The sequence below is a fragment of the Mixophyes fleayi genome, chromosome 4 (genome assembly GCF_038048845.1).
Source record: "Mixophyes fleayi isolate aMixFle1 chromosome 4, aMixFle1.hap1, whole genome shotgun sequence".
Lineage (NCBI taxonomy): Eukaryota > Metazoa > Chordata > Amphibia > Anura > Limnodynastidae > Mixophyes > Mixophyes fleayi.
Window position 1 is genome coordinate 218,661,486 of NC_134405.1, and position 22,924 is coordinate 218,684,409.

The 22,924-nt window shown below is 38.9% G+C and overlaps 1 protein-coding gene across 3 annotated transcripts in view; it reads left to right on the forward strand.

Annotated features, from left to right (window-relative positions):
• The window catches only part of PTPRQ (protein tyrosine phosphatase receptor type Q), a 357,175-nt gene that overhangs the window by 114,920 nt on the left and 219,331 nt on the right, over positions 1-22,924 (forward strand). For all 3 annotated transcript variants that reach the window (XM_075209348.1, XM_075209349.1, XM_075209350.1), the window contains exons 19-22: positions 4,826-4,986; positions 5,822-5,933; positions 7,453-7,679; positions 22,736-22,805. In XM_075209348.1, coding sequence (XP_075065449.1) covers positions 4,826-4,986; positions 5,822-5,933; positions 7,453-7,679; positions 22,736-22,805 — 570 coding nt within the window. The remainder of the gene's footprint in view (positions 1-4,825; positions 4,987-5,821; positions 5,934-7,452; positions 7,680-22,735; positions 22,806-22,924) is intronic.

Here is a 22,924-nt window from a genome sequence, read left to right on the forward strand (position 1 = left end):
CACACCATTGCTTTTTCTGACATAGGTCACCTCCTACATCGTTAAGCGCTCCTTCTCTGTTTCTACCACTGGTTCCTCCACCCATCCATCTTTCCCATAGGAATCCCACAGTGTTCTGTCCTTGAACCTCTGCTTTTTTTCTCTGTACACCTCCTCCCTGGGGGAACTCATCAGTTCCTTCGGCCTCCAGTACCACCTCTATGCCGATGACACTCAACTCTACTTCTCATCTCCTGATATCTCCCCTTCTCTCCTTTCTCGGTAGTCCAATTGCTTTCTGCCATCTCCTCTTGGATGTCCTTACGCTTTCTCAAACTTAACAAGGCCAAACCTTAAATAATTATCTTCGCTCCATTATCATAGATTTGTAGGGCGCCACAGTGCTATGCAGCGCAGTATGGTAGGGAAAACAGGACATACATAAAACAAAGACATACAAGGCAGACGAAAAAAATGCAGACATAAAAACAAAGGGTATAGAAGACCCTGCTTATTACAGGAGTTTACTTTCTGAGTGGAAGATGGCACAGCTGACATAAGAGGAGCAAATATGGCTTTGAGTGGAGATTGGGACGGTTGTGATGGTTTATTAGTGTACATAGTATTATAGGGGATAAGGTAAGCTCTAAAGTAGAGATGGGTTTTCTCCACCAAGAGTCTTCTCCCCTCTCTATCACTGTTGACAACAGCGCTATCTCCTCTGTTTCCCAACTCTGCTGCCTAGGTGTCATTCTTCACTTCTCACTCTCCTTTACACCTCACATTCAATCTCTTGCTCAATCCTATCGCTTCCAGCTCCACAACATCGCTCGAATCAGACCCTTCCTCTCCCAGGATCCCACCAAAACCCTTATCCACTCAGTGATCATTTGTCATCTCGATTACTGCAACCTTCTCCTTATTGGCCTCCCCCGCTCCCATCTCACTCCTCCTCGATTTATACTTAATGCTGCAGATAGAGTTATCTTCCTCTTTCGCTACTCCACATCTGTCAAACCTTACACTGGCTCTCCTTCCCCCTACAGCATCCTCTTCAACTTCTCAACCTCAAGTACAAGTCCCTCTCCAAGTCCACTGCTCCCTACATCTCCAACCTTATCTCCACACATAATCTCTCCCACACTCTCTGGTTGGCCAATGACCCTCGCCCTTCCTCCCATCTGGTAACCCTGTGCTGCCCTCCAACCACTGGGCCAATCTCCCTTGTTCTATCAGACCATCCCCTAGCCTGCATAACTTCAAATAGTAATTGAAATCCCACCTGTATAGAAAAGTCTACCAGTCCTCCACTTAACCAATTCACCATGTAGTATACCTCACCGTCTTTCCTCTTCCATCTCTCTCACTCTTGTTTCTTGCTTACAGATCCCGTTACATTGGCTCAACCCCATGTGTCAATCATTTGTCTGCCCCTTTCCCTTTAGATTGTAAGCTCTAGTGAGTAGGGCCCTCTTCCCTCCTGTTCTCATTACCTATAACGTTTTCTCACCAGCTACAATGCGCATCTCCTCCTTGTGCTCTCTGTCCATTGACTCCACTCCTCCATTGTCTTTGCACCTCTTTCAGTGGCTCTAAACCTTTTAGTTGGGCACAGGTTTGAGCTTGCACTGAATATACCCCTTGCACCCCAATAGCTGTGTTGAGAGTTGTAGTGTTATTTGTTTACTGTATAGTACTGTTATACCATGTACTGTGTTGTTGTTTGCCCTCTGTACTGAGCTGTGGACATCATGTGGCACCCTATAAATAAAGGTTAATAATGATAATAATAATAGACCAAATAATATTTTTGCAGTAGTGGGTAAACTGAGACAAACGTCTCAGAAATAACTCAGAACGGCAAAGGTTCTCCTGAGCGCTGCTGGTAATTAAAATATTGTGGGTAATCAGCTGCTGTCTAGAGGTCTGGGTGAACGTCACATTAAGTGTGTATAAACAGTGAAAAAACAAGGGTTACAGACTGCGCTTCTTACCAACAAAAATTGAACATCGTTCAATTTTTTGGGTAACAAGTGCAGTTTATAACCCACCTTTTTCCCAATGATAATAATAATTTAATTGGCTAATGGAATTTGCAGTGTGAGATCATTTGTTGTGATGCCCTGTCCAGCACCCCATATTCTTAATTAACAGACACCTAAGAATTATACAAATGATTACTGCTCAGCTAGTCAAATAACACAATGCTTTCATAAGTGTATCTCCACAAATAAAAGCACATTAAAATAAAAGAAACTATCATAGTTCTTCTTATTTTGATGAGCCAACTTTGCATCAATGACAGAATGATGAGATCCAATTGTATCCCTGCATATAGTTAAATAATAATTAATATCCAAACCATCTAACCTGTAGTTAAGTATGTCACAATATCTTTCCAGTGTTCATGTAAAGAAAATATATTGTTGTATGCTCATAATTTATCCTTCGGGCTTTATGTGCTAGATTGTAATCAGAGATTTTATTGGGCACTATAATATAGAATAGAGCTCAAGGAAACACTTGCTGGCAATTTAGTATTACAAGCTCTAACTTATGTTGTCTCTTTTTTTGTTTATCAACAATAGTTTTTATTAAGAAAAAAAATAAACTTATGGGGTACAAAAGAGATGAGGGGAAGGGGAGGGGCAAAAAGCTACAAGAGACAAAAAGGGGAGTCTCCCCTTTTTTTAACAATTTCATCTTCCAATAATTCTGAGCAAAGACGTTGTTGCTTATTTCTCATTTGAGTAGTCTCTTAACTGTATTATGCAAGTAATAAATCTGATTACAGTATTCCTTTTCATCAGGGTTTTCCAGTTGTGGTATGTAGACAAGACATCAGATGTCAATTAGCAGGGCTTCTACAATATACTTATATGATAATATTTTTAACAATGAAGTTCCTTATATGAAATTCCATAAGTAATGGGGTATAGAAAACATATTGTAGAGATGTGGTAAATTCAATTACCAAAGCAGTGTATATGTTTTTTTTTAACAAAACGTCACAGACTATAATAGTAAAATGAGTTAATGTTAAGGATTGGAAATTTACAGAGAAGCTGTCAGCTATAGTAAAATTGTGGAGGATTGCATCTAACGCACTACAGCGGCATTTCGGATATCTCTGTCATTAGATTTGATTGCGTATAGCTGTGCAGTGTTAATTTAAGACCTGCATCTTGAGCTGCACCATTTGGGCGCCCCTGGTTTTGACTTTCTGTCCCACTCTCTGTCCATGGTGCTGATGGCAAAAAAAATGATATCAATAATTTCACAAGCACCTCTTTAGATCCCATTATATGTTATTATAGTTATGAAAGAGCATAAAGGACCTGACTCATCAAGGAATGCAAAGTGAACGCAATTTGCGTTTTTAAAAATTGGATGCACACCCATATTCAAGTACAAGTGGTTCTCAAGAATCTTTTTTGTTTGAATACGGGTGTAAGTACACTCTGGTTATATGGTACTTGCTGTATGCACAGAGACAGAACACACTGCAGGATCCGCAAAGTGCATATGTGCAATATAAAGCCCCATTAGAGCGCATAGAGAAAAATATTAAATACATTAACCTGTTAATACTATAACCATTAATAAAAATAATTTTTAAAAAATATATAAATATTTTTTCTACATGAAATACATATATATCAGAATGTCATTAATGACTATTGTACATAGAATGCATTTTTACAGTTGCTCTTAATTGCCAACAGATGTTCTGGTATGCATACGCGTCCATAATCACTAGCAATCAGCACTTACACCTGCCGTGTAGCTGGTGCAAGTGATCTGGCAAAAAATGATGTACCTCAGAGATACCTAGAGCTTGAATTGGACGAATGTGTGTGCGCGCTTGACCTTGGCAACCCCTTACATTGCTTAAGTGCGTATACTCCTTCCCTTTCCCGTTCCAGCCTTCAAATTGTTGGCTGTAGGAAGTGTCATTTGCGTTTGAACTTGCATTGGATGCACTTATATTCATTAGTGTCAAGTCCGTTTCTGAGCATAGACAGAGCAATTTCTTCAAAATGTATCACAACGGGACTTACGTTCCTAGATGGATCAGGTCCACAATGTCACTGTTAGTGTTATAGAGTCAGTCAGGCAATAACATATGATACAGCATGTCTTAGGCACATAATTAACTTGTTTTAATGGGTTGTCTTTAATGTGGAACTGTGTTAATGTCACAATTTTGGAATTTCAGCGCATTTGCTGTATTCAGTTATGAATGGTTCTGTCAGTCAGGTAAACATTCTAAAAATAATTGTAAACCGTAATTAAATGATGATGATTGGTTTTTTTTTGTTGGTTTTTTTGGGGGGGCAAGCCCCCTACAATGTTGTTACTAAGTACAACTTCTAGATTCCAGGTGACTTTTCTGTTAGATCCCCAATAAGTATATTTCACTTCTATGCTTTTAACTTGGCTTCTTTCTTTTTTCTGTACTTATTTTTATTTCTAACTTGTTTTTGTTTTGTTTTTAAGAAAAATGAATGTATGTACTGTGAGAATAGTTTTACATAAATAGTCTGTTTAGTTAATGATCAACTAAATAAATGTTTTATTTCTTTTCAGTCTATAATAATTAATATCAGCCTAAAATAAACGGCCCTTTTGAGTATTTAACTACTGCTACATTTTGCTGTTATACCTATTGTGAAATGTATGGCTTAAAACAGTGGTAGGTTCATATAGCTAACATTTTTTATCATTAGTCATTTTAAAGTACTATAGCATTTCAGATAATGCCGTCAGTATATAATGTATATTTGCAATAAAAAATAAAGTTGTACAAAATAATTAGCTGTTTATTTTTTCTTGTTCTTTTTAGAACCTGAAAGACCTATAGGTCTTGCTGCCTTCAATATTTCAACACACTCCTTTTCAGTACACTGGAGGCAGCCTCACGGGCAGGTGGAAAGATATCATGTGGACCTCTTTCCTCAGCATGGCTTTGTTGCTGTCAGAGATATTGGAGGTGGGGAGTATCAGGTATGTTTTTCATTATAGTACGTGGATGGGCAACTTTTGTTTATACTTTCAGCTCATTGGAATATTCTTTGCAAAGCTGACCAACCGTAAAGCTGCCTCTTTTTTTTTTTTTTTTTTTTACATAGAATGCATACAAAATGATCTATGCTAAATTTGTGAGAGCAAATTTCAACATGAGGAGATTGTTACCGTAACAACAATTATGATACTTTTTTTTTTTTAAAGTCAACCATGAAACTCCAGTCAGTCACCCAGGAGTTCATGAATAGTTTAACAAAGGAAGGGGAGTGCTATTGAGTAATACAGACTCATTAATTGTGTACTGTGCAGGCAGAACTAGCTTTAAATCATTAATGCAGGCAACATTTCCCCTGTTGCCATCAAAAAGACATAGGAACATTTCCACTTTCTGAAGAGTGAAATAATGATTACCTTTCTTGATGTTTTGCTGCTGCTTGTGTGGAGGACTGCAGATGTACAGGTATACTGTTTATGTTATCAGCTCCAGTTTATGCATGTTCATTGTATTTTATTTTTTTAAATGGGGATGGAAGACATAGAGCTGGCCAGAACAGAAAAGTTAACTGTGTATGGCAAGTGAAGGTTCCAGCTCTTCCTTGGATAAAGTTTTTTTTTTTTTTTCAACATGGAAATATTCCTTGCTGTTTTCTGTTACCTACGTTCATCCATCACAGTGGGAATGCAAGTCAGGAGATTCCTGCTTCTCTGAGAGTCTGTGATGCCAAGTGGAAGTTTTCAGAGCATTGAGTGTTGCTTTGCTGTGCTCTGCACTTAATATTTATTTCATTTAATGCGTGTCTGTTTGGCATTTCAGGCAGATGTGTCTAGCGTCGCTCCTGGTACCATATACAGCGTAACTATTTCTTCAGTGTCATCTTCAGCCTTCAGCTCACCTGTCAGCAAGACAGTGATGACTAATGAAACCAGTAAGTTTATTTTATTGTATTAGAAGTGTCTTGTGGAGCTTGGGTAGGACAATTGCTTTTGCACGCCTCTCAATGTACAGACAAACTGAATTATTGATAAACTGTCATACAACACACTAACTGTGGTGTCTGGCATCATATACACTTGTTTTTTAATTTAATTGCTGCTGAAACTATTAATTTAGCAATTGAGGTGTGGTGCTTCTCACATCCAGGGGATGAGTGCCCGCAATGTTTTTTGTTCATATGGAAAATGTATGTATTAATCTACAGTATACTATAACTTATGACACCCGAACCTCACAATCCCTTTTTTTTTGCAGAGAGCCTTATCACAATAATTGACAGATAAACAGTTAAATGATATCTGGAGATTTGCTTGTTCACACTACTCCTTGATATATAGAAATATATTTGGCAAAGTATCTCATACTTAAAAAATATAGACGTGTTTATTTTGATCTCACTCAAACTCCATTTTCACCTGTTTTCCCTTTAAATTCTATGACATTAATTCATGTAACAAAATGTGTTTTTGTTTATTAGCCAGTTAATTGTAATTATTAAAGCACTGTACAAGATAGAAACTGTAGAAAAATCTGAATAGAAACATACAACGCTAATCCAAACTCGATGAGGTAGAACATTTACATACCTACAGAGTAGAGAGTGAACATAATGCATGAAATTGGCAATTTAGTTGTCATTAGAAATATGTTTTCATGAATATATTTTAAGAATTTTGAGATTAGTCCACAATGGTTCCATAAAGTAAGTACTAGACAGAGGCATAAATTATAAAATACTCGTTTGGCCTTATTGTGATGTGTATTTTGTTTAACATGAATGTGCAGATTACATATGATACCTTTGATAAGCTCCCTCACATTTATTTGACCAAACTATGTGAGAAAAACAAAACATCGCATTAATATGTGCATAATTAATGTGTATAAATGCAAGTTTATTGACATGAGATTTAATCGGCTTACACATATGTCTATTTTCTATTACAGTGCAAAATTCTAAATATATTCATTTACATTTTATGACTTTAAAAAAGTAGCTGCTTTTTTACATTTTGTGGAAACATAAAAAGCAAATAAAACTATTTGCCTCCACCCCCAAAATAACTTCATGCAATAAAACTTGCACTTCTTGGTGCAGTATTTTTTATGTGGAGAAGTCTATGCACTTGTCGCTGACACAACCTAGTACTTACATTCACATATACAAGTGTCATTAAAATCTCTTCCTGTTTCCAACTTTCCAATGATCAGAACCAATCTGGCACTGATCTGAAGCTATTCTGCATAGTTTAAGAACATTGCATATTTAGCATTCCTAGTAAAGAATGTTTCTCCAGTTCCTGTATTTAATCATCTTTTGTAACACTGTATTATAGAGAAACAATTGATTTTTACTAGACCTTCTATCTTATATATAATTTTTTATTCTGTAGAGTATAAACCCAAATCAGTTCAGTATTAGTCACATTACAGTGACTTGTGTCTTGTAGTTCCAGGACCCCCCGATCACTTAGCTGGAGAAAGAGTGGGCTCTGCAGGAATCTTGCTCTCTTGGTACATACCTCGGAATACAAATGGGAAGATTGCAGGATACTATGTTAATTACAGAGAGGTTTGCCCATGGATGCAGTCATCTTATACCCAAGTAGCAACAACACCTGACAGTCTAGAAGTTCTGTTGACAAGTCTGACCCCTGGGACAACGTATGAAATAAAGGTACCAAGACAATCATTATTAAAATGTATGAAATGTTTAAAACTAAAATCTGAATTTAATATATTTTTTTTGTTTTTATTATGATTTACTATGGAGTCCTGAATTAGTCAAACATAACCGCCAATAGTAAAATTTAAGATACACCACATATAATATTATCATACTAATCCGCACTATTTTATGTATGAAACTTTAATTTCTGAAGTCAGTACCACAATTATGAATAGAAACCTCTGTAAAATATCTGGGCCAGGCAGTCAGATATGACCATGTCCACAGTTTGATATGTGCGACCCATCTCCCAATGTACCCAGGTGTCATTGCTACTCCATATTTAAGGTTGTATTCTGTTAAAGCGCTACGGAATATGTTGTCACTATATAAATAAATGTTGTTGATGATGATGATGATTCTATTAGTGACTGCTTAGGTTCATTAAAATAATGAACAATGTTAGGGACATTTAGAAGCAATGCTACGGGGCAGTATGCAAATAATTCACTCCTGGATTGAGTTTCTGAGTAATACCATTACATAGCAATGTAAATAGACTTACTCAGAAATATTTTCTCCTTTTTGCAATATAAATGGTATTACGCACAAGTGGCTAACTTCGTCGCTGCTTAGAAACAGGAAAAACAGAGGTGAAATGATATCCTAACAGACATAAATATAAAGCTTTTAAGGCTGCATAGGCAGAAGTGCATCCCTTAGTGTTTATACCAGAGTGGTGCAAACTATTGCACAGGTATTGGGTCAGTGGAGGTGTCATACTATGAACTGGAAGGTGCAGTTAGTATAAAGGTTAAAGCAGGCACAGGCTGACGGACGTCAGCCCGGGGGGCACACGCCGCACAGGCGGCCGCATCACATGACACGTGATGCGGCCGCGTCATCGATGACGCGGCCACATCACATTTATATTACTTCCGGGGGGGCGGGCGGCCCTAACAGCCGTGATTGTGAGCAGCCCGGGGGGCCGTTCCCCCCCTGCCCCCCGGGCCAGCCTGCCCCTGGGTTAAAGGTTACTTTGTGCTGATAGTGTCTTTGACATTTAATGAAGAAAAAAAATCATCAAATAATCACACTAGACATAACTGCGTATAAAACCTCTGTCCATGTGCAGGGTAGCTTGATATAAACCCATGTAAGCTCATGCATTGGATCAATATTTCTTCTATTCTCCAATAACCCTATTTCATATGCACAATTAATAGACCACATTACATGATCTTTGGGAAATGGTAAAGTAGGTTTTATATTCATATGTGTTTCAGAAATGTGTGCAGAGATTGTATCCTTCTTAGCAGGCAGCAATATGTGCCTCTATGTGCCAGATTGCTCAGGGAGCTCTGTAAAAACTGTTATTCTATGATAGATGGTTGTCGGTATGACAATAGAGGACGTTTTGGGGGTATTCTCTACAGACTGTCAGTGTTGTTTATTGTTGGTTGGAGCTTTTTTATAATCCATTGTAAAACAGATGGGTGTGGATTAAATATGCCTGGTAAAGGTATACACAAATATTGTCATACTGCTGTTTTTTGGGGTTACATTCTGTATTTGAATGTCACTTGTTTTAAGTCTGTGTCCTTGTTTAAAGAAAACAAAGATAGCAGGTTCTACTGTATCCTTGTTTTTAAATTAGTTTTGCTACATGCTTAGAAGTGAAAACATAGTTTCTGAGGCAGGGCAACCATTTTTTTTTAATATATATTAAGTAATTGTTAGGGATGAGCGCACTCGGATTTATGAAATCCGAGCCCACCCGAACGTTGCGGATCCGAGTCGGATCCGAGACAGATCCGGGTATTGGCGCCAAATTCAAATGTGAAACTGAGGCTCTGACTCATAATCCCGTTGTCGGATCTCGCGATACTCGGATCCTATAAATTCCCCGCTAGTCGCCGCCATCTTCACTCGGGCATTGATCAGGGTAGAGGGAGGGTGTGTTAGGTGGTCCTCTGTGCTGTTTAGTTCTGTGCTGTGCTGTGCTGTGCTGTGCTGTGCTGTGCTGTGTTCTGCAGTATCAGTCCAGTGGTGCTGTGTGCTGTACTCTGTCCTTCTGAGGTCAGTGGTGCTGCTGGGTCCTGTGCTGTGTCCTGTTCAGTCCAGTGGTGCTGTGTCCTGTGCTCTGTGCTTCTAAGGGCATAGTTATTTCCCCAATATTCCCCTGTGTTTAAAAAAATAAAAAAAAGTTTTTTTAAAAAATACCAAAAACTACTTTAATTTTTTTTAATTACCACAAAATTTGCACAACCAATCCTGCAGTATAAGCCCATTGGTACTGCAATATTACCAAGTTCACACATTCAGCAGTAAAAGTCCAGTGGTACTGCAATATTACAAAGTTTACACATTCTGCAGTATCAGTCCAGTGGTGCTGTGTCCTGTGCTCTGTCCTGCTGAGTTCCGTAGTGCTGCTGGGTCCTGTGCCGTGTCCTGTTCAGTCCAGTGGTGCTGTGTCCTGTGCTCTGTGCTTCTAAGGGCATAGTTATTTCCCCACTATTCCCAAGTTTTTTAAAAATAAAAAAAAAGTAAAAAAAAATAAAAAATTTAAAAAAAAAAAAATATATAATAATTATAACCAAATTTGCAAAACCAATCCAGCAGTATAAGTCCATTGGTACTGCAATATTACCAAGTTCACACATTCTGCAGTATCTTGTGCTACATATAATGGAGACCAAAAATTTGGAGGATAAAGTAGGGAAAGATCAAGACCCACTTCCTCCTAATGCTGAAGCTGCTGCCACTAGTCATGACATAGACGATGAAATGCCATCAACGTCGTCTTCCAAGCCCGATGCCCAATCTCGTAGTACCGGGCATGTAAAATCCAAAAAGCCCAAGTTAAGAAAAAGTAGCAAAAAGAGAAACTTAAAATCATCTGAGGAGAAACGTAAAGTTGCCAATATGCCATTTACGACACGGAGTGGCAAGGAACGGCTTAGGCCCTGGCCCGTGTTCATGACTAGTGGTTCAGCTTCACCCACGGATCTTAGCCCTCCTCCTCCTCCCCCCCCTACAAAAAATTGAAGAGAGTTATGCTGTCAGCAACAAAACAGCAAACAACTCTGCCTTCTAAAGAGAAATTATCACAAATCCACAAGGCGAGTCCACGGATGTTGGTGGTTGTCAAGCCTGACCTTCCCATCACTGTACGGGAAGAGGTGGCTCGGGAGGAGGCTATTGATGATGTAGCTGGCGCTGTGGAGGAACTTGATGATGAGGATGGTGATGTGGTTATTGTAAATGAGGCACCAGGGGGGGAAACAGCTGATGTCCATGGGATGAAAAAGCCCATCGTCATGCCTGGTCAGAAGACCAAAAAATGCACCTCTTCGGTCTGGAGTTATTTTTATCCAAATCCAGACAACCAATGTATGGCCATATGTAGCTTATGTAAAGCTCAAATAAGCAGGGGTAAGGATCTTGCCCACCTAGGAACATCCTCCCTTATACGTCACCTGAATAACCTTCATAGTTCAGTGGTTAGTTCAGGAACTGGGGCTAGGACCCTCATCGGTACAGGGACACCTAAATCCCGTGGTCCAGTTGGATACACACCAGCAACACCCTCCTCGTCAACTTCCTCCACAATCTCCATCAGATTCAGTCCTGCAGCCCAAGTCAGCAGCCAGACTGAGTCCTCCTCAATACGGGATTCATCCGAGGAATCCTGCAGCGGTACGCCTACTACTGCCACTGCTGCTGTTGCTGCTGTTAGTCGGTCATCTTCCCAGAGGGGAAGTCGTAAGACCGCTAAGTCTTTCACAAAACAATTGACCGTCCAACAGTCGTTTGCCATGACCACAAAATACGATAGTAGTCACCCTATTGCAAAGCGTATAACTGCGGCTGTAACTGCAATGTTGGTGTTAGACGTGCGCCCGGTGTCCGCCATCAGTGGAGTGGGATTTAGAGGGTTGATGGAGGTATTGTGTCCCCGGTACCAAATCCCCTCGAGATTCCACTTCACTAGGCAGGCGATACCAAAAATGTACAGAGAAGTACGATCAAGTGTCCTCAGTGCTCTTAAAAATGCGGTTGTACCCACTGTCCACTTAACCACGGACATGTGGACAAGTGGTTCTGGGCAAACGAAGGACTATATGACTGTGACAGCCCACTGGGTAGATGCATCCCCTTCCGCAGCAACAGCAACAGCTGCATCAGTAGCAGCATCTACAAAATGGCGGCTCATGCAAAGGCAGGCAACATTGTGTATTACAGGCTTTAATAAGAGGCACAATGCTGACAACATATTAGAGAAAATGAGGGAAATTATCTCCCAGTGGCTTACCCCACTTAGACTCTCATGGGGATTTGTGGTGTCAGACAATGCCAGTAACATTGTGCGGGCATTAAATATGGGCAATTTCCAGCACGTCCCATGTTTTGCCCACACCATTAATTTGGTGGTGCAGCATTACCTCAAGAGTGACAGGGGTGTGCAGGAGATGCTTGCGGTGGCGCGCAAAATTGCTGGACACTTTCGGCATTCAGCCAGTGCCTACCGCAGACTAGAGGCACATCAAAAAAGCATGAACCTGCCCTGCCATCACCTCAAACAAGAGGTTGTGACGCGCTGGAACTCCACCCTCTATATGCTGCAGAGGATGGAGGAGCAGCAAAAGGCCATTCAGGCCTACACAGCCACCTACGACATAGGCAAAGGAGTGGGGATGCGCCTCAGTCAAGCGCAGTGGAGACTGATTTCCGTGTTGTGCAAGGTTCTGCAGCCATTTGAACTTGCCACACGAGAAGTCAGTTCCGACACTGCCAGCTTGAGTCAGGTCATTCCCCTGATCAGGCTGTTGCAGAAGCAGCTGGAGAAAGTGAGGGAGGAGCTGGTAAGCCATTGCGATTACACCAAGCATGTAGCTCTTGTGGATGTAGCCCTTCGTACGCTTTGCCAGGATCCGAGGGTGGTCACTCTTTTAAAGTCAGAGGAATACATTCTGGCCACCGTGCTCGATCCTCGGTTTAAAGCGTATGTTGTGTCTCTGTTTCCGGCGGACACAAGTCTACAGCGGTGCAAAGACCTGCTGGTCAGGAGATTGGTCAGGAGGACCGTGACATGCCAACAGCTCCACCATCATTTTCTTCCACATCTATGGCTGCGAGGAAAAAGCTCAGTTTTCCCAAAAGAGGCACTGGCGGGGATGCTGATAACATCTGGTCCGGACTGAAGGACCTGCCAACCATTTCAGACATGTCTACTCTCGCTGCATTGGATGCTGTCACAATAGAAAAAATTGTGGATGATTACTTTGCTGACACCATCCAAGTAGACATGTCAGACAGTCCATATTGTTACTGGCAGGAAAAAAAGGCAGTTTGGAAGCCCCTGTACAAACTGGCTCTATTTTACCTGAGTTGTCCCCCCTCCAGTGTGTACTCGGAAAGAGTTTTTAGTGCAGCGGGGAACCTGGTCAGTGAGCGGCGAAGGAGGTTGCTTCCTCACAACGTTGAAAAAATGATGTTTATAAAAATGAATAATCAATTCCTCAATGAAGTACAGCACTGCCCTCCAGATACTACAGAGGGACCTGTGGTTGTGGAGTCCAGCGGGGACGAATTGATAATGTGTGATGAGGAGGAAGTACACACTGTAGGGGGAGAGGAATCAGAGGTTGAGGATGAGGACGACATCTTGCCTCAGTAGAGCCTGTTTAGTCTGTACAGGGAGAGATGAATAGCTTTTTTGGTGTGGGGGCCCAAACAAACCAATCATTTCAGCCAAAGTTGTTTGGTAGGCCCTGTCGCTGAAATGATTGGTTTGTTAAAGTGTGCATGTCCTATTTCAACAACATAAGGGTGGGTGTGAGGGCCCAAGGACAATTCCATCTTGGAACTTTTTTTTTGGCATTATATGACCAATCAACAGTCGTTTGCCATGTTCAAAAAGTAAAACCAAATTTTAAAAAATTCAAGAAATTAAACCAAAAGTTAAATGCTGTGTCATAATTTAAAACAAGAGTTTTTGACGTGCTCTAAAACTACTGTATTGTTGTTTATATTTTATAAACACTACAATTGAAAGCTTGAGTCTTTCAATAAAAAAGTAACTGTCCATTGCACGAATATTTGCAACAGGGACAATTTTAGGGTTAAGAAAGCCAACTGATAACACTTCGACGCTGTCTGTCTTTATAAACACTACACTTGGAAGTTGGAGGAGGTATTGTGGCCCCGGCACCAAATTTACTACCGGGGCCACTCCACTGTGCAGTCCATATTTAGGTGTATCAGATATTAAACAACGGTGACAGTTGATGCCCAATTTTTTAATTATATTGTGGCCTCGGTACCAAATTGTGTACCGGGGCCACCACACTACGCAGTCCAGATACTTGTTTGGTGAAATTCAGACCAGTTGAGGGTTTTATTATTATATTGTGGGGACCACTCTATCTATACCACACTACAACTCTATACCACTCTATTTCATACTTTAATTCTATTTAATACTTTAATTCTATTTCATACTTTAATTCTATTTAATACTTTAATTCTATTTCATACTTTAATTCTATTTAATACTTTAATTCTATTACTAATTACCATAAAGAGGAACAAAATAAACCAATTTTACCAAAAGTATAATATGACTTAGACTTACAAACACTACACTTGAAAGATGGTGCCTTTAAATGAAAAAGTCAGTCTTCATTGCACGACTATGTGCAACAGGGACAGTTTTTTGGTTTACAAAGTCAAGCAATAACACTTGGACCCTGTCTGTCTTTAACATACTTGATGGGATCTCAATGACGAATTGTCTGTACCATGTTTGGAGGAGGTATTGTGGCCCCGGTATCAAATTGGGTACCGGGGCCACCCCACTACGCAGTCCAGATACTTGTTTGGTGGAATTCTGACACGTGGAGGGTTTTTTAATTATATTGTGGCCTCGGTACCAAATTGTGTACCGGGGCCACCACACTACGCAGTCAAGATAGATAGATGCGTATCATAGATAAAGTACATTCAGTGGTGTGGGGCAAATTGAAAAATATTCAAAATGCACTGACATTATCAAAAACAAGAGGTTGTCACACGCTAAAACTCCAACATGTATATGATGGAGAGGATGGAGGAGCAGCCGTATGTGTAGTGTAATGCAGACCTGTTGAAGGTTTTTTATATATTTTATTGTGGTGCCCAGTGCCCACTCCTCTACGCAGTCCAGGTACATTTATTGGTGCGATTCATAAAAGTTCAGGGTTTTTAATATATATTGTGGTGACCCACTCCTCTACGCAGTCCAGGTACATTTATTGGTGCGATTCATAAAAGTTCAGGGTTTTTAATATATATTGTGGTGACCCACTCCTCTACGCAGTCCAGGTACATTTATTGGTGCGAATCAAACAAGTTGATGGTTTTCTTATTATATATATTGTGGTGACCCACTCCTCTACGCAGTCCAGGTACATTTATTGGTGCGATTCATAAAAGTTCAGGGTTTTTAATATATATTGTGGTGACCCACTCCTCTACGCAGTCCAGGTACATTTATTGGTGCGATTCATAAAAGTTCAGGGTTTTTAATATATTGTGGTGACCCACTCCTCTACGCAGTCCAGGTACATTTATTGGTGCGATTCATAAAAGTTCAGGGTTTTTAATATATATTGTGGTGACCCACTCCTCTACGCAGTCCAGGTACATTTATTGGTGCGAATCAAACAAGTTGATGGTTTTCTTATTATATATATTGTGGTGACCCATTCCTCTACGCAGTCCAGGTACATTTATTGGTGCGAATCAAACAAGTTGATGGTTTTCTTATTATATATATTGTGGTGACCCATTCCTCTACGCAGTCCAGGTACATTTATTGGTGCGATTCATAAAAGTTCAGGGTTTTTAATATATATTGTGGTGACCCACTCCTCTACGCAGTCCAGGTACATTTATTGGTGCGATTCATAAAAGTTCAGGGTTTTTAATATATATTGTGGTGACCCACTCCTCTACGCAGTCCAGGTACATTTATTGGTGCGAATCAAACAAGTTGATGGTTTTCTTATTATATATATTGTGGTGACCCACTCCTCTACGCAGTCCAGGTACATTTATTGGTGCGATTCATAAAAGTTCAGGGTTTTTAATATATATTGTGGTGACCCACTCCTCTACGCAGTCCAGGTACATTTATTGGTGCGAATCAAACAAGTTGATGGTTTTCTTATTATATATATTGTGGTGACCCACTCCTCTACGCAGTCCAGGTACATTTATTGGTGCGATTCATAAAAGTTCAGGGTTTTTAATATATATTGTGGTGACCCACTCCTCTACGCAGTCCAGGTACATTTATTGGTGCGAATCATAAAAGTTCAGGGTTTTTAATATATATTGTGGTGACCCACTCCTCTACGCAGTCCAGAAAGATACCTTGTTGCAACGTTTTGGACTAATAACTATATTGTGAGGTGTTCAGAATACACTGTAAATTAGTGGAAATGCTTGTTATTGAATGTTATTGAGGTTAATAATAGCCTAGGAGTGAAAATAAGCCCAAAAACTTGATTTTTAAACTTTTTATGTTTTTTTCCAAAAAAATCCGAATCCAAAACCTTAAATCCAAACCGAGACCTTTCGTCAAGTGTTTTGCGAGACAAATCCGAACCCCAAAAATAACGAAAATCCGGATCCAAAACACAAAACACGAGACCTCAAAAGTCGCCGGTGCACATCCCTAGTAATTGTATATGTTCTCCCTGAATGCATCCTAATTTCTCATAAATTATGCCTCTATGTGTTTGTGTTTAGTGTGGTGCTTAGGCTTACATCTCAACTGTCTCTCCACTGTGTTGAGATGATGTATTGGAGAGGTACATAGTGGCAACCTAACAATGTCTTTGATTTGATGCTAATAATGTACTTGGGTAAAAAACTGTGGTCAGGAACGTTGCCTTCACAACATGTGTGGACTCAGGACTTGAGCACAATTGTACCTGATACCTGTTTATTTTATACAGTGTTGCTTTAAATGGTTTAAATTAAAACATGTAAATTAAAACATGTACTCTATAGAAGTACTCTGAGGTATCTTCTTACTGAAATCTGGATTTATTTTTATAAACTAGTTAACTTTAGAGTGCCTCTGTTCTGTATGCTGGATACAATGATGGAATGTTTTACATATTTTGTCTATATGGCTGACCTGTCAGACATCCCTTTGCTTGCACACGAACAGGTTATTGGTGCACTCACACTGTTGCACTGAAATGAAGATGATACCACAGTGCATATTCGGGCACATCACACATTATGCGGGAGCATAAATAGACTTATGGATTTTCTCAAAATTTTTTCCTTGGTTCATGATTTTGACTTGTCCTTGGTTCCTGGCTGCTGGCTACTAACATTTCACTTAACCTTGCAAATATGCCACCTGCACTTGACCTTGGCTTGTTTGTAATTTTACAGCTGTACAGCCTGCTCAGACTTTGGCTTGTTTGTGATTTCACAGCTGTACAGTCTGCACTTGACCTTGGCTTGTTTGTGATTTCACAGCTGTACAGCCTGCTATGACCTTGACCTAATTGACTTCCTTCCTTTCTCTGGTACCTCACTTGGCTATTATCCTTTTCTACACATTATCAGCTTGTCCAATCAGAATTTGTGGCATGTATAAGTAATGTAAGGTGCTACTCAATCTCATGGGATACTCAATCTCATGGGTTGTTTTTTTCTCCAGGGTGGTATTCTGGAAAACAAATAGACCATTGTAGAAGGTGACACATCTGTCTTTATCAAGAATAAGTCTGCCAGTATCATCGTTTCATGTGACATATCATCTTTTCTTAAGAGCCCCAAAAGTGTAGTCACAGGGCCTATGTGGAATAGAGGAGTCGGTATTTGTTCTGCCTCTTATCACATATTTTATGTGCCGTGATGTATAAAATTATTAACTTCTTTTATCTAGCTACTAACAATGATGGAATACTTGTTCCGGGGCTGCCAGTAATGGAGTTAGTTGAAGTATCCTAATTGAAAAATTATTGATAATGGTATATTCTCACCACAAACAAATATAGCACAGCTTCTCTGATGTTGGTGCAAAACTGTTAGGAGCCCATTAATAACTATGAAAGAGGACCTGTAACACTTAGAAAGAAACTTGTAATTTTAAGCAAGTATTTTATCCATATGTTTATCTGGAAACGTGCAGTTTAGCTGTTTTTCCCAGTGTTACACAAAGAGACACGTGGTTTCAACTGGCTAAGGGTTAAGAAGGGAATAAATATACAGATCTGTGCTAATAATGTACTTGGGTAAAAAACTGTGGTCAGGAACGTTGCCTTCACAACATGTGTGGACTCAGGACTTGAGCACAATTGTACCTGATACCTGTTTATTTTATACAGTGTTGCTTTAAATGGTTTAAATTAAAACATGTAAATTAAAACATGTACTCTATAGAAGTACTCTGAGGTATCTTCTTACTGAAATATACAGATCTGAAATCTGGATTTATTTTTATAAACTAGTTAACTTTAGAGTGCCTCTGTTCTGTATGCTGGATACAATGATGGAATGTTTTACATATTTTGTCTATATGGCTGACCTGTCAGACATCCCTTTGCTTGCACACGAACAGGTTATTGGTGCACTCACACTGTTGCACTGAAATGAAGATGATACCACAGTGCATATTCGGGCACATCACACATTATGCGGGAGCATAAATAGACTTATGGATTATCTCAAAATTTTTTCCTTGGTTCATGATTTTGACTTGTCCTTGGTTCCTGGCTGCAGCTATATATATATGTTGAATAAGTAAACTCTTCAGATGTTTTTGTGTTTCTTGGGAGCCTGGAAATAAAATGGTTAGTCTAAGTAGAATTGAAATGAATCATTTTCAGTGTGCGAATCATGTTGTTGTCTTTAGTGTGGTATAGCACTACCTGCTAAGCACCATCTTGTTCCTGGAAATCTTAATGTTTCCAAAAACCAGTTTTGTGGATTCTTATAGTAAATTGTGTATAATATTCAATGGCTTCCAAGTGTCTGCAGAGGTGTAGGCATGTAGGTATAGAACACGAGCAAAATAATGCGTAGTTATACCAAGTGTCCCTGTTTGGCTATAAGTAATGATGAAATGCAATGTGCTATTGCTCAGGCAATACTGGAACTCACCAGCTGCCACTCTATGCATGTAAATAGAATCATTTATAAACAATACAATAGTATAATGCATTAAAACCATATAGTAATTCCAATTTGTTTATGAAATGAGGCAATAAAGAATTTTAAAGATACCATAAAAAAATGTTCTTCTTATATATAGACTGTCACACTGACGTTCTCATGGCATCTTGCATAATATGTGAGGCATACTCCAGGCTTTTCTTGCAGACAGCTAGGATGTCGGGAACTCCAATTACAATCTCCATTGCTGTCACAGCAACTAATAAAGACAAAATAGGTCCCTGTGTGTAAACTTCACCCGCATTCCACCAATGCACTTAAAGGACTCTACACTCTACATTTTAAGCACAGAGTTCTGTGATCTTTATTACAAGAAAAGCCACGACCAATCGCTTGCCCATTGTAAAACCTCCCATATTCCTATAAATCAGATATGATTTATATACAACTCTGTGCATTGCTCTCTCCTACAGCCCTGTATCTTGTTCTGTCAGCATTGGGAAAGCTACCAGGCACATATGCAGCAGATAAGTACACAGATACGTGATTTGCAATAAATAGCAATGTGAACTAAATAGCAGTATATTTTGCCTGTTTGTGACACACAGCAGTGGGAATGCCATGCATGCAATTAGGGATTTCATTTAAGCTGCTTGTCCATTAATTATCAGGTCTATGCACTATACGCATATTTGAATATTAGCTTTTAAAACAGCTGCGCACAAACATATAATTTCTATGTTTCAAAATAAGTTTAACATTATTCTCTATAATTTCACATATTTAGCTGCTACCAGTTCCCTCTTTGTTTTACCATCCCATTGAAAAAGGGAAAGTCCTTTTTCAACAACTGTAGTATTATGATACAGACATAAAAATTAAATTACTCTTCAGTGAAACAAAGTCTGCTATAAAAATAATCAGTGCACACTGATGTTGCCAAGCTCACACCAACAGTGCCACCAGCACTCCAAATACAAATATATATAAAATATATTTGGTGCTTCAGTATTTTATAGTCACAAAACACAAACTATAACTCCATCAATGTCTCTGTAAAATATCAAGGATCTCCATACCGACTACTGGTACATTGGATTCTATTTTCTCAATCCTGTATGAACAATAAAAAATATATAGTGCACTATGTCCAGACATAAATAATGTGGAGTTTCAATTATATGCACTTACTGAAATAAAGATGTGTAGTAAAATACAAAACAATCCGTGTCGTGTTGCCTCTTTTTACTCCAAAAACCATGCATGTGCCAAACATGATAAATTCTGTGCTCAAACAAGAAAGAGAAAAATGACGTAGAGCATACTTACCAACTTTCTGTTGGTCAAACCTGGGATCCTGCGGAGGAGGTGGGCGTAACGGGGGGCGGGGCTCCAAAAATGGCGTAATTTCGGACCCGCCCCCATGACGTAATGACGCAAAACGCGTCATTTGACAGCGGGGGGCGGGGCCAAACGCTGCGATTCACCGGGAATCGCGGCGTTTGGGACTTAATTCTGCCCACTTCACTAGGAAGTGGGCAGAATTATCCAGATGCGGGAGATTGCCACACACGCCGGGAGAAATTCCGGGAGAGTTGGCAAGTATGACGTAGAGTAGCTAGCAATGAAAAGAAACATCCCTTCTTGTGTAAAATCACACTTACTGTACATCCACATAACTGGAGTCTTCAAATATGCCAGAAGAATCCAGAATTTTTTTTATCCTTCAAAAGTAAACAAAACAAAAATCAAACAAAGTGAAGCTCTGTGTGCCAATTTCTGAGTATTTACTGTCTCTGCTATAAAAATATATTTCTGCTAAGCAAGGTAGAAGGTATGAAGGTGGGTGATGTAATAACTGAGCACTCTATTGATAACAATGACAAAGGGCTAGACTTATTAAAGGATGTCGTGATGAAACCACCAGTAAAACGCATGAAAACCACAGTTTTACAAAGCACCACATTATGAATCGGCATCCCAATTTTTAACATGATTAAAACACAAACCATCAGATTTACTAAGCTGTGGTTCAACAAACCACTGAAAAATCGTCAATAAAACAGCCAAAACAAAAGAGGTGATTCTGAGAGGCGAAATTGCCCAAACAGCATGCATTATGAGATACCCTGCCATTCAGAACATAAGAGGAGGCACTACTGACTTATGAATTACTATGGCAAACATTATTTATTGATTATAGGCCCTTCAAATTAATTTACAATTAATATATTGTATTTATCATTATATTAATGGGGTATTATTATTGCATTATTATATTATGGGGGCAATATGAATATACAATATAATTATATTAATGGGGAAATAATATTTGATTGCTAATGGGGAGAATAATTATTGATGACGTGGTAACACTGCACTTGCGCACACATGCATGCTGGCACTTTAGTACCACTGGTGTGCAATATATAATTGGTACCCCGCTCATGAAATAATAAGTGTTGTCCCCATCATAAATAAATATTGCCCTCATTAGCAATCAGATTTTATTTCCCCTTAATACAATTATGTATTAATATTGCTCTCATAATATAATAATGAGCTAACTAGCTTATCATAAGCAGTCTTTTAAAAAAAAAAGCTGTCTTTTTTTCTGTGGTTTTGTGGCATTTTGAAAAAACTACCAGTGGTTTAGGTGCTTTGAAACCGCCACACATCACCAGCGGTCTTAAATTCAATCCTCAAACTGCCCTATAATAGATATAAATAGCTGCTGCTGATGATGATACAGCGTTTTGGAACACTAAACCACCAGAAATTTTTGGCGATGTGTGGCGGTATCAAACCACTGCCAAACATGATTTTTAGTAAATCTACCCCAAAGTATCCCTGTAAATGCAAGTATATTAATAGATGTTACAATTTGTAAAACATTGTCATTACACCTTGTTACAGTATTTTGAATTGCTTGTGCTTGATGATGATGATAATAAGAAATATATATATATTGTAAAGCGCTACAGAATTTGCTGGCGCTATATAAATAAATGTTGATGATGATGATGATGATGATGATGATATATACATTTGGGACTTAGCACATAAAGGGGGGTATTCAATTGTTTGGCTTGACGGCCTAAAACTATTACCGTTAATACGGTAATTACCCGCTGAATTTCAGCTCGAGCTGAAATTCAGCGAGTAAATTACCGTATGAACGGTTTTTAAGCGCAATTTTACCGTATTAACGGTAATAGTTTTAGAGCGCGAGTTTTTCGGCCGTCAAGCCGAACAATTGAATACACCCCAAAGTGTAGTCATTGTATCAATATGAAGCAATGTAAACAACAGGAATGCAAAACATATTTAAAGATTTGACTCGCAGTTGTGCAACAGACAATAAGATTTGTGTGTGTTTGTATATGTATGTATTTATGTGTATAGTGCATAATGCACCACTTAGGGTCTTGGCAAACAGTTGTGGATAATGAAGAGTAGAAATTAATTCCAGATATATTCTCAATTCATCAACAAAGTGTCTACTAAAGAAAGACCAGCAATTTGTACTAATTTTAAAACATATCAAAATTCGAAAATCTTTTTAAACTTCCTTGTGCTATAAAGTGTCTGTGAGCAAAGTTCATTCTGCTTATAAGCACGATTGTTTTTTTACATAATGCATAGTGAATAAATAAATCATTATGTCAAAATGAATTCCTATATGCCGGTAAGGAACTCAGCGTAAATATTGAATTTACTAGGAAATCATATTGAGAATATAACTTTACTTTCATATAAACATGCTTGTTTTATTGTGTGCCAGTTTAGTTTTTTTTACCATACCGGCTGTGTAAATTAAGAATAGTTGAGTTTATGAGTAATGAAATCTGATATCCACCTTTTGCTGTGATTTATTCCAGGTGGCTGCAGAAAACAGTGCTGGCATTGGATCATTCAGTGACTCTTTTCTATTTAACACTGCAGAAAGCGGTAAGATATTTTCATTTCATGTCAACAAATTATTCACACAAATAGTAAAACAATGAAATATATACCCCATTTGTGCTTTGTTCAACAGTTATATAGAATCAGAACTCACACTTAGTGGA